Source organism: Equus asinus, chromosome 7 (genome assembly GCF_041296235.1).
Source record: "Equus asinus isolate D_3611 breed Donkey chromosome 7, EquAss-T2T_v2, whole genome shotgun sequence".
Taxonomy (NCBI): domain Eukaryota; kingdom Metazoa; phylum Chordata; class Mammalia; order Perissodactyla; family Equidae; genus Equus; species Equus asinus.
This window is the reverse complement of record NC_091796.1, coordinates 15,408,020-15,422,943: the sequence shown is the minus strand read 5'-3', so window position 1 is coordinate 15,422,943 and position 14,924 is coordinate 15,408,020. Positions and strand designations below refer to the sequence as shown.

The 14,924-nt window shown below is 33.0% G+C and overlaps 1 protein-coding gene across 15 annotated transcripts in view; it reads left to right on the top strand.

Moving 5' to 3' along the window:
- RELCH (RAB11 binding and LisH domain, coiled-coil and HEAT repeat containing) overlaps positions 1 to 14,924 on the top strand; it is a 121,474-nt gene that overhangs the window by 46,613 nt on the left and 59,937 nt on the right. For all 15 annotated transcript variants that reach the window (XR_011504379.1, XR_011504378.1, XM_070512914.1 and 12 more), the window contains 2 exons: positions 10,639 to 10,751; positions 13,297 to 13,387. Coding sequence is in view for 13 of the 15 variants with exons in the window: in XM_070512914.1 (XP_070369015.1) it covers positions 10,639 to 10,751; positions 13,297 to 13,387 (204 nt within the window). In the remaining 2 variants the exon portion in view is untranslated. The remainder of the gene's footprint in view (positions 1 to 10,638; positions 10,752 to 13,296; positions 13,388 to 14,924) is intronic.

Sequence of the window (14,924 nt, the reverse complement as noted above, 5' to 3'; positions counted from 1 at the left end):
AGATGTTAGCTCAGCAACAATCTTCCTCAAACAAAAAGAGGAAAATTGGCAGCAGATGTTGGCTCAGGGCTAATCTTCCTCACAAAAAAAATAATAAATGTCCTTCAGTAAACTGATTGATCATAGTAATATCCTAGTTAATTAAAGAAATAAAATATTAGAAACAGGGTTAAGGTTTTGATTAAGTAATATATTACATGGTTTAACATCTTTTAAATACAGTCATGCGTTGCTTGACAATGGGGGTATGTTCTGAAAAATACGTCGATAGGTGATTTTATCGTTGTGTGAGCATCATAGAGTATACTTACACAAACCTAGATGGTATAGCCTAACTATCCACCTAGGCTATATGGTACTAATCTCATGGGATCACCGTCATACATGCAGTTTGTCATTGACTAGAACTTCCTGTGGCTCATGACTGTAAAAAAAGATGTACAACAAGAACTCTTCTTCTCCTGTCCCTGAACCACCATCCCACATGCAATAAATTTTATTAGCTTCTAGTGTATTCTTTCAAATCTTTTGCCCATTTTTTAATTGAATTATCTTTGTTTTTGAGTTGTAAGATTCTGGATATTAAATCCTTGTCTCTTATATATGATTTGCAAATATTTTCTCCCATCTTGTAGGTTCTCTTTTCACATTTTTGATAATGTCCTTTATGGATAAATGTTTTTCATTTTTATAAAGTATAAAGTCTGACTTATCTATTCTTTTGTTGCTTGTATTTTTCGTGTCAAATCTAAGAATCCATTACCAAATCTGAAGTCAGGAAGATAAACCCCTATGTTTTCTTCTAATAGTTTTTTAGCATTAGCTCTTAGATTTAGGTCATTATTCCATTTTGAGTTATTTTTTGTATATGAAGTGAGGCACGTGTCCAACTTTACTCTTTTCATGTGGTTAGCCACTTGTCCCAGCACCTTTTGTTGAGGAGAAAATTGTTTCCTCGTTAAATGGTCATTGTCCCTTTGTCAAAAATCAGTTGGCTGTAGAGATTTGGATCTATTTCTCTCAATTGGATTTCAATTCTGTTCCACTGGTCTTTATGTTTATCCTTATACTTGTAGCACACTATTTTGATTATTATAGCTTTGTAGTAAGTTTTGCAGTTGAGAAGGATGAGTCCTCCAACTTTGTTTTCTTTTTCAATATTATTTAGCTGTTCAAGGCCCCTTGCAATTCCGTATGAATTTGATGCTCAGCTTTCATTTCTGCAATGAGGGTCATTGAAATTTTGATACAGAGTGCACTGAATTTGTAAATCACTTTGAAAAATACTGCCTTTCTAACAACATTGTCTTCCAGTTCATGAACATGGAATGCATGTTTATTTATGTCTTTAGTTGCTTTCAGCAGTGTTTTGTAGTTTTCAGTGTACATATCTTTCGCTTCCTTGTTTAAATTTATTCCTAGATATTTTATTCTTTTGGATACTATTGTAAATGGAATTATTTCCTTAATTTACTTTTCAGGTTGTTCACTGCTGGTGTACAGAAACAGAACTGATATTTGTGTGTTGATCTTACCTTGCAACTTTGCTGAATTTGTTTATTAGCTCTAGTAGTTTTTTGTGGATTCTGTGAGGTTTTTCAATATATAGAATCATGTTATCTGCAAATAGAGATAGTTTTGTTTCTTCCTCTCGAATTTGGATGGCTTTTATTTCTTCCTCTTGCTTAATTTCTCTGGCTAGGACTTCCAGTACAATATTGACTAGTAGTGTTTTGAGAAAGCAGATATCCTTGTCTTGCTCCTGTTTCACCTTTGAGTCCACTGCTAGCCATGAGTTTTTCGTAAATGCCCTTCATCGTATTAAGGAAGTTTTCTTCTGTTCCTAGTTTGCAGAGTGTTTTTATCATGAAAGGGTGTTGAATTTTGTCAAATGCTTTTTCTGCATCAAGTGAGATAATGATTTTTTTCCCTTCGTTCTGTTGATGTGGTATAATACTTTGAGTGATTTTTTTCCTTTTTGGCTGGGGAAGATTTACCCTAAGCTAACATCTGTTGTCAATCTCCCTCTCTTCCCCTCCCCCCTGCCCAAAACCCCAATACATAGTTGTGTATTCTAGTTGTAAGTTCTTCTGGTTCTTCTATGTGAACCACTGCCATATCATGGCTACTGACAGACAGTTGGTGTGGTTCTGCACCTGGGAACTGAACCTGGGCCACCAAAGCGGAGCACACCAAACTTTAAGCACTAGGCCATCAGGGCTGGTTCAGATTGATTTTTTTATATGTTGAACTATCCTTACATTCCTGGGATAAATCTTACTTGGCCATGCTGTATACTCCTTTCAATATGTTGTTGGATTTGGCATTGGTATTTTATTGTGCATTTTTGAGTCTAAATTCATAAGGGATTTTGGCTATAGTTTTCTTCTGTTGTTCTTTCTGTGTCTGATTTTGATATCAGGCTAATGCTGGCCTCATAGAGTGTTAGGAATTGTTCCTTCTCTTCTATTTTTTTGGAAGAGTTTGAGTAGGATCAGTATTATTTCTTCTTTAAATCTATTTTAGAATTCACAAGTAAAGCCATCTCATCCTGAACTTTTCATTGTTTTAAAGTTTTCTATTACTGGTTCAAGCTCTTTACTTGTTATAGATCTGTTGAGATTTTTTATTTCTTCTTGAGTCAGTTTTGGTAATTTATATGATTCTAGGAATTAGTTAATTTTATCTTATCTGATTGGTTGGTGAACTTTTATTTATGGTATTCACTTATAATCCTTTTAATTTTTGTAAGGTGGTTACAAGTGTCCCTTCCTTCATTTCTGATTCTAGTTATTTGCATCTTATGTTTTTTTAGTCCAGCTAAAATTTGTCAATTTTGTTGATCTTTTTTTTCTATTTTATTTTTTATTGAGGTTATGATGGTTTACAACCTTGTGAAATTTCAGTTGTATATTATTATTTGTCAGTCATATTATAGGTGTACCACTTCACCCTTTGTGCCTACCTCCCACTCCCCCTTTCCCCTGGTAAGCACTAATCTGTTCTCTTTGTCCATGTGTTTAACTTCCACATATAAGTGGAGTCATACAGAGATTGTTTTTCTCTATCTGGCGTATTTCACTTAATATAATACCCTCAAAGTCCATCTATGTTTTATGAATGGGACAATTTTATCCTTTTCTATGGCTGAATAGTATTCCATTGTGTGTATGTATGTGTATATATATATATATACACACACCATGTCTTCTTTATCTTATCATCAGTCAATGGGCACTTAGGTTGCTTCCTTGTTGATCTTTTGGAAAAACCAACTTTTGATTTTGTTGATTCTCTCTGTTGTTTTTCTTGTCTATATTTAATTTATCTATGCTCTACTCTTTATTATTTTCTGTCTTCTGCTGGCCTTGGGTTTAGTTTGCTTTTTATCTAAGTCCTTAAGGTGTAAAGCAAGGTTGTTGACTTTGGATCGTGCTTCCTTTTCAATGTAGGCATTTACAGCTATAAATTTTCCTCTGGTTACTGCTTTTGCTGCATCTCATAAGTTTTGGTATGTTGTGTATTTCATTTTCATCTATCTCAAAGTATTTTCTAATTTCCTTAGTAATTTCTTTTTTTGACCCATTGGTTGTTTAAAAATGTGTTGTTTAATATCCACATATTTGTGAATTTTTGAATTTTCTTTCTGTTATTGATTTTTAATTTCATTCCATTGTGATTGGAGAAGATACTTCATGTAATTTCAATCTTTTTAAAATTTATTGAGAATTGTCTGTGACCCAACATATGGTCTTTCTTGAGAATGTTCCATGTGCACTTGAGAAAAATGTATATTCTGCTATTGTCAGGTGGAGTGTTCTGTATATATCTATTAGGTCTAATTGTTTTTGTGTTCAAGTCTTCTATTGACTTAATGATCTTTTGGCTAGATGTACTATTCATCATTGAAACTAGGGTGTTGAAGTCTCCAACTAATATTGGAGGACTGTATTTGTATTCTCTCAGAGATATTTTGTGCATTTAAGCAAATAGAAATATATGACCTTTTTTCCATGACTTACACAAATGATACCATATTCTATGCACTATTCTTCACTTTGTTTTTTTCCACATAACATTATATTTTGTATCTTTCTATATCAGTATATAAAGAACTTTCTCATTCTTAATGCTGCATAATATCTAATCTTTTAATAGTCTTTTAAACATGTTTTATATTAGTGTTTTTGAGACTTTGCTGCCTACATTCTCAGTAAAAAAGACATTTTACATCCTGTGCTAGCATATAATTACATATATATAATTAAAATAAAAGTTTTACAAATCGTCTTGCCTTTACTAATTACAAACATTTAAAATAGAAGACAAATCAGTATCAAAAATGGTTTTATAAATATTTTTAAACAATAGACAATATACCTAAATAAATAATAAAAAAGAAATAATTCTCTTCATGACTCATACAATTGATCTTATGACCCACTGTTTTAAAAGGAGTGACACAAAGGTTAATTAAAGCTGTGTAATAAATTAAACTTTTTATTTTTTATAAAAGTAGAAAGTATGGTAAATATGGATATTAGTGTTATTTGTTTTTGTTTTTTAAAAGAGGAGTAACAATCTCAACCTTCAGATCACAATTATAGCATTCTCTAAATTTAGCATACTGTATTTCAAATCTAAGATGCCATTGATCGTAATAATTATGTACCTTTAAGAAAGAAGAATTCCAATTAGATTATGACATGCTCTCCATTGTAATGTGCATCTCAATTTCAGAGATAATAAAAAATGAAAGGGGCCGGCCAGGTGGCGCAGCGGTTAAGTTCGCACGTTCCGCTTCTCGGTGGCCCGGGGTTTGCTGGTTCGGATCCCGGGTGCGGACATGACACCACTTGGCATGCCATGCTGTGGTAGGCATCCCACATATAAAGTAGAGGAAGATGGGCATGGATGTTAGCTCAGGGCCAGGCTTCCTCAGCAAAAAAGAGGAGGAGTGGCAGTAGTTAGCTCAGGGCTAATCTTCCTCAAAAAAAAAAATTTTTTTTAAATGAGTGAAAGAAATTTTCCTCCTACGTTCTGTGAAGTAATGATCTCTTTTTAGCAACTGGTATTTAAAAAGACTGCCTTGCCTATTCATTTTGTGAGAAAAAAATACAATGATGAACTAATTTTCTATATGTGGCATACGTAGTAGTTCATTTTAATGGGTTGATTCAATAGCTTGAATCTTTCAAATCACAAAATAAATATTTTTATTTGTCATTTGATATATGTATATAGTAAATAGACTAAAGAAGTTGATTTTTCAAGATCTCTGCTTTAAATGCATTTGAAGGGGAAATTCTGTAATCTAAAAATAAGATTTTATAAAGGATTACTTCTAAAAGCATTTTTAAATAATACATCTAAATTTGACTTTTATTTTCATTCTATGCCAAGAAAATATGTGCCATCAGCTAGCTAAGTTGAAAAAACAAACAGGAAGCCTGGGCCTGGAATGGGGGTGGGGTGAGTGGAAATGGGGAATAAGTCCAAACTTTCCTTTGGGGGTGTTGAAAATGATTCAAAATTAGATTGGTAATGGTTGCACAAATCTGAACATACTAAAAACCACTGAATGTACATTTGAAATGGATGAATTTTATGATATTTAAAATATGCCTCATTAAAGCTATAGGAAAAAATAAAAGGCAAAGGAAAGAACCAAGTCCCTGAAAGTTTTAAAACTAATTATTTCCTCTAAAGACCTGCTCATCATCTGAGAAACCAAACTTTGCTCTTTTACATTGCCATTCGTGTTTGCTCCATGGTAAATTTTTTAACTTATGATAATAGTAGCCCCAGATAATTATAATTGTATGAGAGTTATACAGTAGTACAGTAGATAAGTATAGTAAATAAATAAACTTGGTCCATCTTCTTTACCTATTTAATGTGTGTGTGTGTGTGTGTATGTGTGTGTATGTGTTTTAATTTTGAGAGTAAATCACGTGCTTTTTAGCAGTATCAGAGTTTTAAAGCCATTTAAGTATTTCAATTAGATTTCTTAAAGGTCGAGCCCCAGGAATTATAGATATTAATAATTCTAAGAATAGATATTTTAGCAGCCCTTGAAGTGTAGACCTTTTCCAGAGGTGAGTAATCTTGTTTTTTCCTTATGTGAGTCTTTGTAATGTTTTTTCTTTACATGTTAAAATTATCAGCATATATCCTGACAAGTTTCAAAGGAATATCTAAATCAGAGGATGTACACTTGTCAGTGCTTGAGGTTAAATTGCAATTCATTATTGCTTAATTCCTAGGCAAAAGACTAAATGGAAAAATTTAAAGTAACAGCTATCTAAAATTTTTGAACACAGCTTGAGTTATAGGAAATAATTTTAGTGAAACAATGAAGGCAAGCAGTGAACTATAATTTATTGGACTAATGTGTTACCTTTCTAGAACTGTAGAATTTTTGCTTCTTGACCTGAAGTCAGACATTTCCTCCTTGGCATCTGATCTAAATTTATGCTTCCTTTTCTGTTTTAGATTTCTTTCAGGTCTTGGAGCCATTATCTTATCAATATTTCCGTGCTTTTTTTAATGTTAAAAATTTGCCTGGTCTCATTTTCTACTTCATTGCTTCCCCCACTTAACACCTAATCGTTCACAGTGTTTTAGATCCTTTTTAGGTGCTTTTTTTTTTCTGTTTTTGTAGTCTGAACACACTAATCTTTATAAGAATGAGAAAGTTAAGCAAAAATATTCGCAAAATCGAACGTTAAAATCTCTAAAGACAGTTACTGTCTCTAAAGTGATTTCTTGATTATCATTATAAGTTATTTTAGTTGTAAAACTGAAAGAAGAATCAAAATGCTGGAAGCTTTTCCTATTTAATTCTGTACAAAATTCCACAGGTAACCTAAGATTTGAGGAGTGGGAGATCCTTCATATAGAGAACTAGCTTTGTTATCAAAATTGCAAAAATCAAAGTAGTTAACACAAAAGTCATTTACTTGAGTAAAGTGCAGATTACTCAGCCTTTTAAATTAATAAATTCTAAAGGCCTTAGAAATATCTTCTCTAACATGATAATAAAATACTGGAATACCTTCTGTAATAGGATTACTATACTGATTTCCTCACTAATGATTGGTAGGTGATTGGTAGTAAATTTTACTTCAATATACATTTGAGTACTGTCAGGTAGTAAAGCATGTTTTAAAATATTTAAGATTCCTTTTGCCTTGAAATATGGCCACAGTAACTTTTTTGTGTGTTGGGGGGAGAATTACCTTTTGGATATAATGTTACCAAAGCCATAGGTATTTTCTTACTGTGGTTATTATTTTATTATGAACATGGAACATTAGATCTCATATGCTTGAGAATTTTTCACAAGAAAATCTATTGTTATTCATAAATCTAGAAACTTATAAATAGTGTGAAAATGGTAAATACAGACTTTAAATTCTGATGTGGATGTGTTAGTACTTCAGAGACTTGGAAAAGATGAATTCACAATAAATAAATGCGAATGTACAACAAAGCAGATAGATACTTGCAGAATTCATTATTTCAAGAATGGTACAAATAGAATTTATGAATAAATACATGAATGATAGAGAAATTAGGATATTTGGAGCCGGTCATAGCTTAGCAATTAAAATCCTTTATGGCTCTATCAGAAACAGACTACTCTTTCCACGTTCTTCTACCATCACTTACAGGGCTTCTTCTCAGCACTAGGTTACTGTAAGAGGATGAGACCATTTGGCGTACTTTATACGCTGAGTTACAACTGCCATGGCCAATAATGTGCCAGGGTGTACTCAGTTCTCCTTGGCATAGAATATCAACCAAAAATTATGGTAGTGACTTTTCCATAGGTTGTTAATTTTGCCAGCAAGAAATAAAAGTAAATGGCGATACAAGTTATTACTGCGATTCAGGAAAGTGAAAAGTATTTTTCTTCAAAGCCCTAAATTCACAGAATTTTAGAGTTCAAGGGAACAAGGACTAACAAACAAATGGTTTTCCTCCCATCTGTCAGTTTGCGTTGGTTGGTATGGTTGGTAATGGCTACGGTGTTGAGAAGTGCTTTGGTAAGTGCTGTGTTGAGAAGGCTTTTTGAGGCCAACTGTGATCTCAAAAGGAAAAATTAGCAATCCCACTAGCAGTAGATAAGAAAATTCCAGGATGTATGTAAAGAGTTTTCCATTTCTACACTGATCTTAATTCCTGTAAGTTTCACTTGAGGAAACAAAAAATCAGAGTTTGTGGTTTTCATTAGGTTCTTTGGTACTAAAGAGTAAATTGAGACAGGAATTCTTCTAGTTTCTGGTCTAGTGTTCTCAGTTTGGCACATCTGTAGCCATATTCTAGTTAAAAAATTCTCTTTATTGGGCCAGCCCCGTGGCCGAGTGGTTAAGTTCACGCGCTCTGCTTCAGCGGCCCAGGGTTTCACCGGTTCGATCCTGGGCGCCAACGTGGCATCGCTCGTCAGGCCATGCTGGTGTGGCATCCCACACACCACGGTGGGAAGGACACAGAGCTAAAAATATACAACTATGTACTGGGGGGCTTTTGGGAGAGAAAGGAAAAATAAAATCTTTAAAAAAATTCTGTTTATTAATGTACAACATAAACTTCCTCTTTGATGAAGGATTACTAAGCCACATGATTTAAAAAAAGTAAAAAAGTAAGGTACATAGAATAAACAGGAATACAGTTGTTTTTATATGCTTGTTTTTGAGACGAAGCTAAATATACTGTCTACTTTAAACAGAGTATGCAAGTATGTATTTGTAATTACAGCAAATATCTTACCTACCTTTCAGAACTTTAAAGAGTGCTATGATAGCAAGAGAATGGAATAAGATAATGTAAGAGTGCAAATGTAGAGACAATGGGAAAACAGGAAAGAAGGGTTAGGAAGAAGAAGTAAGAAACCCTTGGGAGAGAAAAATCTGACATAAGGGAAAAATACAAATAAAATATTTAGGGCTTTTCTTGATTTTCAGGCATTAAAATATTTCCTCCTTTTGTTAATTTTCTAGAATAACTACTTTTTCACCCTTAAGGTTCTACTCAGTAGGATATTTTGATGATATAATGTCTCAGTCTTCTCATTAGTATCATTGACTCTTAGCAGCCTAAATGGAATCTGCTAAAGATTAGGATAGTCCTTGGTATTAATGGTCTCCTACCCTAATATTTTATAAAACCTTGTTTGTTTTCTCTTACAAAGTCAAGACTAATCCATCAAGCATCGTAGTAAGCCTCTAATGAAAACATTACTTAACAAGTAGGATCCATATTATACTCTGTCTTCCATTCCCAGTGCAAAATTGTTTTCCCTAATTATTTTTATTTCTTTTGCTTTTCACTCACTAATCTAAAACCTACAAAAGTGCCCAAATAGAAAGATGACAGAATAGATGTTTTAAACTTGTTTTTACTTCTCAGATTTATTCTTAGCTCTTACCTACATCTTTATACCTTCAATTTAAGATTTATACCAGGTGATTATAATTTTGAAATAATATACAAAGACTTTAGAAACAATGGAAAGGGACTTCTAGTCCTTTAAGCTCAGTCTCAACTCCTCTAAAAATCATATCATCTATTTCTAAGGGAGCATCTTCAAAATGGAAAGTTACTTCTCCTATAGTATAGACTTTTCTTCAGGGTGTTATGCTCTATTATGTAATGATCAACTCCTATTTTAAATCTGCTATCACTTTTTGGTGGGTAGGGAGGTAGATGGGAAAATGAAATGGGAGTAATCATTCTGCCCTTCTTATTACATCATAGTGATTTCTTTAAAATATCTGCAAAATATTGTTTTTATAACTTAAAGGATTTCTCTCCAAAGATGTTTTATCACTTTTGCATTTTTATTCTCATTATATTTGAAAATCTATTCCAAAGTGAAAAATGATGATATCTTTTGAATATACTATAGAATTTTGTCTTAGTTTAATTAAAATGTGAAACAACTTTAATTTTCAAGTATTTCTTTGGAAGAGAGAAATGAACTTTTGTCTATTACTTTTCTACAAAATGTTGAATTTACCTCTGCATATCAGATGTGCAACAAACAAAATGTTAAAAATTTCCATTTCAACATAAAACATTTCTACTGATACTCTGTAGTAATACTGAGAGCATTCAACGTCTGTGGAAACCATCTTTTCAGTTAACCATTGGGTTAGGTGCTAAGGGTATAAATTATTAATTATATCTAATCTTAATAAAGACATTGTATTGTTCTTGTAGAAGTGGGATAAGCTGTCTTTATTTTACGTTATCTTTGTAAGTTTTAAAATATAGTTAACTTCTGCAAGTTTTGTTTAAAAACACTTTCAAAATTAAAACTACTATATCAGATTATATAGTAAGGTAGAATCTTATTTAGTGTAAAAACTAGTAGACCCTTGGGAAGTACTGGATAAGAAAACAAGGTTAGTTCAATCTTAAGTAACTTCGTTACTTTATGATTTGAATCTTACAACCAACACGTAAATATATGTTTCAGTTTTTTCTCTTGGGTTATCAACCTTACAAAATTAAAATTTGCTCTTTTGTATGTTGCGGTGTATTTCACAGAGTTAAGCATACTCTGGGAAAAAAAGAATATTCTGCAACACATTTTTACTTTGAATTTTTCCAACTTCATTATTTCTTTAGGAGTTGATTCCTCTCATATTGTGTACAGCATGCCTGCATCCTGAGCCTAAGGAGAGAGATCAGCTTCTTCACATACTTTTCAATTTGATCAAGAGACCAGATGATGAGCAAAGGTGCGTATGATTACTTCTTTGGGAAATAAATATAATGTTGATTACTAATTTTACTAATTTGGCATCAAGTTTAGCATTTTAATCTAAATGCCTTCTTTCCTTCCAATTATCTATTTTAATAAACAGAGGCAACACTGGCCCCATTCACAACGCCTGCAGTGTTTTCATTCTTCTTATTCTCATTACTCGTGTTGAATTTGTACACCTTTTGTTAGTTACCTTTAGACTTCTAATTCAAGTTCTTTTTACTTTATCCTTCACATTTGACCTCTAAGAACTCCTAAATATTACTCCTTTTTCCCACAGATGAACTAGATATATTGTAGAATCTTAATAGTTATGCTTAACAATAAATAAAATATTTAATATATGAATTTCTACATCACTGGACTATCTGTAAACCAATAACTATGTGGCTAGAAGGATATGGTGTTTTGTTTTCGTTAGTCCTGAGTCAAGTGCCTACAACCAAGGATGCTCATGTGGAGAATTGAGTTATGCCTGAGGGTGGTGAGGGGAAAGGGCACACATCAGGGTGACTTTCCAGAAGAAAGGGGAATAGGTGTCGATTGAGTAATGATGATAGATGTCTAACTCAGAGGGTAAAACCTTTAAATACTAAGTGAAGCTGTACAAGTATGAACGTGAACGAAACATCCTAGTGGGTGGGTAAGTAAACTAAGCACTAGTTGGATAAAATTGGGCAGTTGAAATGTTTTTCTGTGTTATAATTTTCTTTCTTAATGAGAAAATGATTTTTGCTTATACTTTTGCAAAACAATAGAATTGTCCTTTATGATTAGATAACTTCATGCAATTGCAATACTTGTTTTACTGACTGTTACAGTTTTTAGCTCTCCTGTGAATGTAGGAAGATCGTAAGAGTGAACCCTCAAACAAATCAAGTTTAAAATGAGAATAAAAACAGTCATATAGACTTTAAAACTCTGTAATGACCAGCCCAGAGGCATAATGGTTAAATTTGCATGCTCCTCTTTGGCTGCCTGAGGTTCGCAGGTTCAGATCCCAGGCATGGACCTACACACCACTCATCAAGCCATGCTGGTCCAGCGTCCCACATACGAAATAGAGGAAGATTGGCACAGATGTTAGCTCATGGCCAGTCTTCTTCACAAAAAAAAAAAAGGCAAAAAACCTCTGTAAGTATACATCTCTTTCTTGCTCTTACCAAAATGTACCTGAGCAAGTGGAGAAACATGTCCTTTTCAGGATCCAGTCAAGGTTAATCTACACCAGCAGGCCTCACATGCTAGTCAGATAGAAATAAGGGAAATTAAATCACTGTATTAGTACCATTCATTGCAAACTGAAAATTTTCTAAGGACAGTTTCTTGGTGGTGTATAGGAAAATTACGGTTTTATTTTGTTCTTAAAAATGCAATATTCCCTATCTTGGTAACTTAGTTAATGATTAGATAGCATTTCTTACAATGTCAGTTTTAGATTAGCAAGGCAAAAACCTCTAGATCTGTGGCTTATTTTCATGGACTCTGCATGCAAAGCTAATAGCTGCCACCTGGTGGCCAAAAGTACCTCTTAGCCTTACTTCAGGTAGAGATAGGTCAGGAATTAAGTGCTCACATCCACATTTAAATCTTTCACCTTACAGAAATACAGTTATTTATTAAAATATACTAATAATTGGTTAACTTTATACAACATGAACAAGAAATTAACAAAGTAAAATTTTTAATATATTTGATACATAATCAGTTATTACTTTTCCTTACTTAGTGAGTCTCAGACTTCTTTGATCCTATCCTAAGAAAAACTTAATTTTAAACTCAGTAATGGTGGTTTTTGCCAGTTCTTTGCTAACAACTATGATTGACACCATATTTCTACCTGGGTCAAATACTAGTCAAACAATCCTTGTCTTGTGATTTTACACAAGTTGGAATGACACTTATTTCTACCGGCACAGGAGCCTGTTTCCAATGCTTTTAATCTGTAGGCCATCTGACTTTTTCTCCTTTAAACTGTATTTCAAAACTGTCATAGTGATTACACCAGGGCATGAATATCTGGAGATGGACATCATTGGAAGCTAGTCATAAGCTGCCTACCACAGTTATCTTGGTTACAATATCAAAAATTCTGATTTAAGAAATATTTTACTAATATGATACCATAGTTTTTAATTATAGAAATGCTGGGGAAATAATCACTTAGTGTTTTAGTGGCTAGAAATTGAAGTTCAGTAGAAGCTGAAGCAGTAGACATATTATAATCTCAGAATGCATGTGTAAGAAGTTAGTTTAGGAAGTTATGAGATTTGGCTTCACACCAATAGAGAATCTCTTCACAACATCTCTCACAAATGGTCTTGCCATTGCTGGAGGAACTAGTCTTAAGGAACTCACTCTTTTGGTGGCAGCCTAATTTCTTGTTGGAAAAGTCTAATTTGGTTCTATAAAAATATTATACTTTATGTGAATTACAGACCTGATTCTTTTTAGCCCTTAGACCTAGTTGTGCTTTCTAATGCAAATATAAGTCTTTACTCATTTGTATTATTTTTTAGGCAGATGATACTGACGGGCTGTGTGGCATTTGCACGTCATGTTGGACCAACACGTGTAGAAGCTGAACTTTTACCACAGTGTTGGGAACAGGTAAATAACTGTATTGGATTTTCCCCCAGCTGTTATATTCTAATTTATTATAAATGTTCATATTTCCTTTTTTAAATGCCATTAGGAAATATGTGGCATATACATTATAGTGCTGTTTCTGTAGCCCAGCACACTGATTTAATAGTGCTTAAGAATGTTCTGGGATGCTTTCATTTTATTCCTTCTTCCAACAAATACTTAAGAAACACTAGTTCCAGTGCTGGGTACCATTGTAGTCACTAAGGATACTGTGGTGAATAAAAGACAAAGACATCCTAGTAGGGAGATGAGAATAAACAAATAAATGGTATGAGGTCTTGTAGTGTTATAACTTATGAAGAAAAATAAAGCAGATAAACATTAGAGAGTGATGGAGAATGCTATTTTAGAAAGGGTGGTCAGAGAAGAAATCTGAGAAAGTGATGTTTAGGCAAGGATCTGAATGAAGTAAGATGCTGCCAATACAAAAGCCCTGAGGTGGGAGTGTGCTTGAAGAGCTCAAGGGAGAGCAAGAAGTTGTGTGTGTAGGTAGGTAATAAAAATAATACCTTGTATATATTATGAATATATACAAAATGTAAAGTGTAAACCTTTGATGTAGGAGGTTTTTGTATTTATACTTCAACTCACTATTTACTAACAATACTTGTGGTTTTCTATCAAATGTTAATGTTCCAGTCCTCTGTAGAACTCAGAGTCACTAATTTTCTAGACTTGATGTTTAGGTCATTAAGTAGCTTATTTTCCCCCCTTAAAAAGATGGAATTCTCACTTATGAAGGCAAATTTCATGGCCTTATTTATAATAGCATAGTCACTTATTCTTAAAAAAAATATTGGTCTCTGGAATATTGCTAAAGTATATGGTCTTTTAGAATTCTATTCCCAATTTCTTTGAATATTCATTTTTTTCTTTAAAATTTAGTGGTCTTATCTAGATTCAATATTTAAAGTGAACATTACATGTAGTCATAATTATCTCTGATAATCCCTTGTGTCTTCTCTAGATTGTAGTGCATACTAGTTTAGGGGGAGGCTGTAATCACCAAAAGTCAAATTAACTTGGAAACAACATATATAACTTTGAATTTCCAATTTTGTACAGTTATTCAAATGTACATTTAATTTTTTAATAGTTTTTTCATTTTATTTTTTTAAGCTCTACTGAGATATAATTCAGATACCATACAATTCACCCAATTAAAGTGTACAGTTCAGTGATTTTTAGTGTATTCGCAGAGTTGTATAACCATCACCACAGTCAATTTTAGAACAATTTTATCACCCCAAAGAGAAAGACCAGTCCCTCAAACTTGGTTCTCGTATTTCAAGATTGTTTTGGCTGTTCTGGATCTCTTGAATTTCCATATGCATTCTAAGATCAACTTGTCAATTTCTGCAAAGAAGCTAGGTGGAATTTTCCTAAGGATTGCATTGAATGTGTAGATCAATTTGGAGGATATTGCTATCCTACCAATAGTTAGCCTTCCAATCCGTTAATCTAGGATGTCTTTCCCTTTATTTAGGTCTTTTAAATT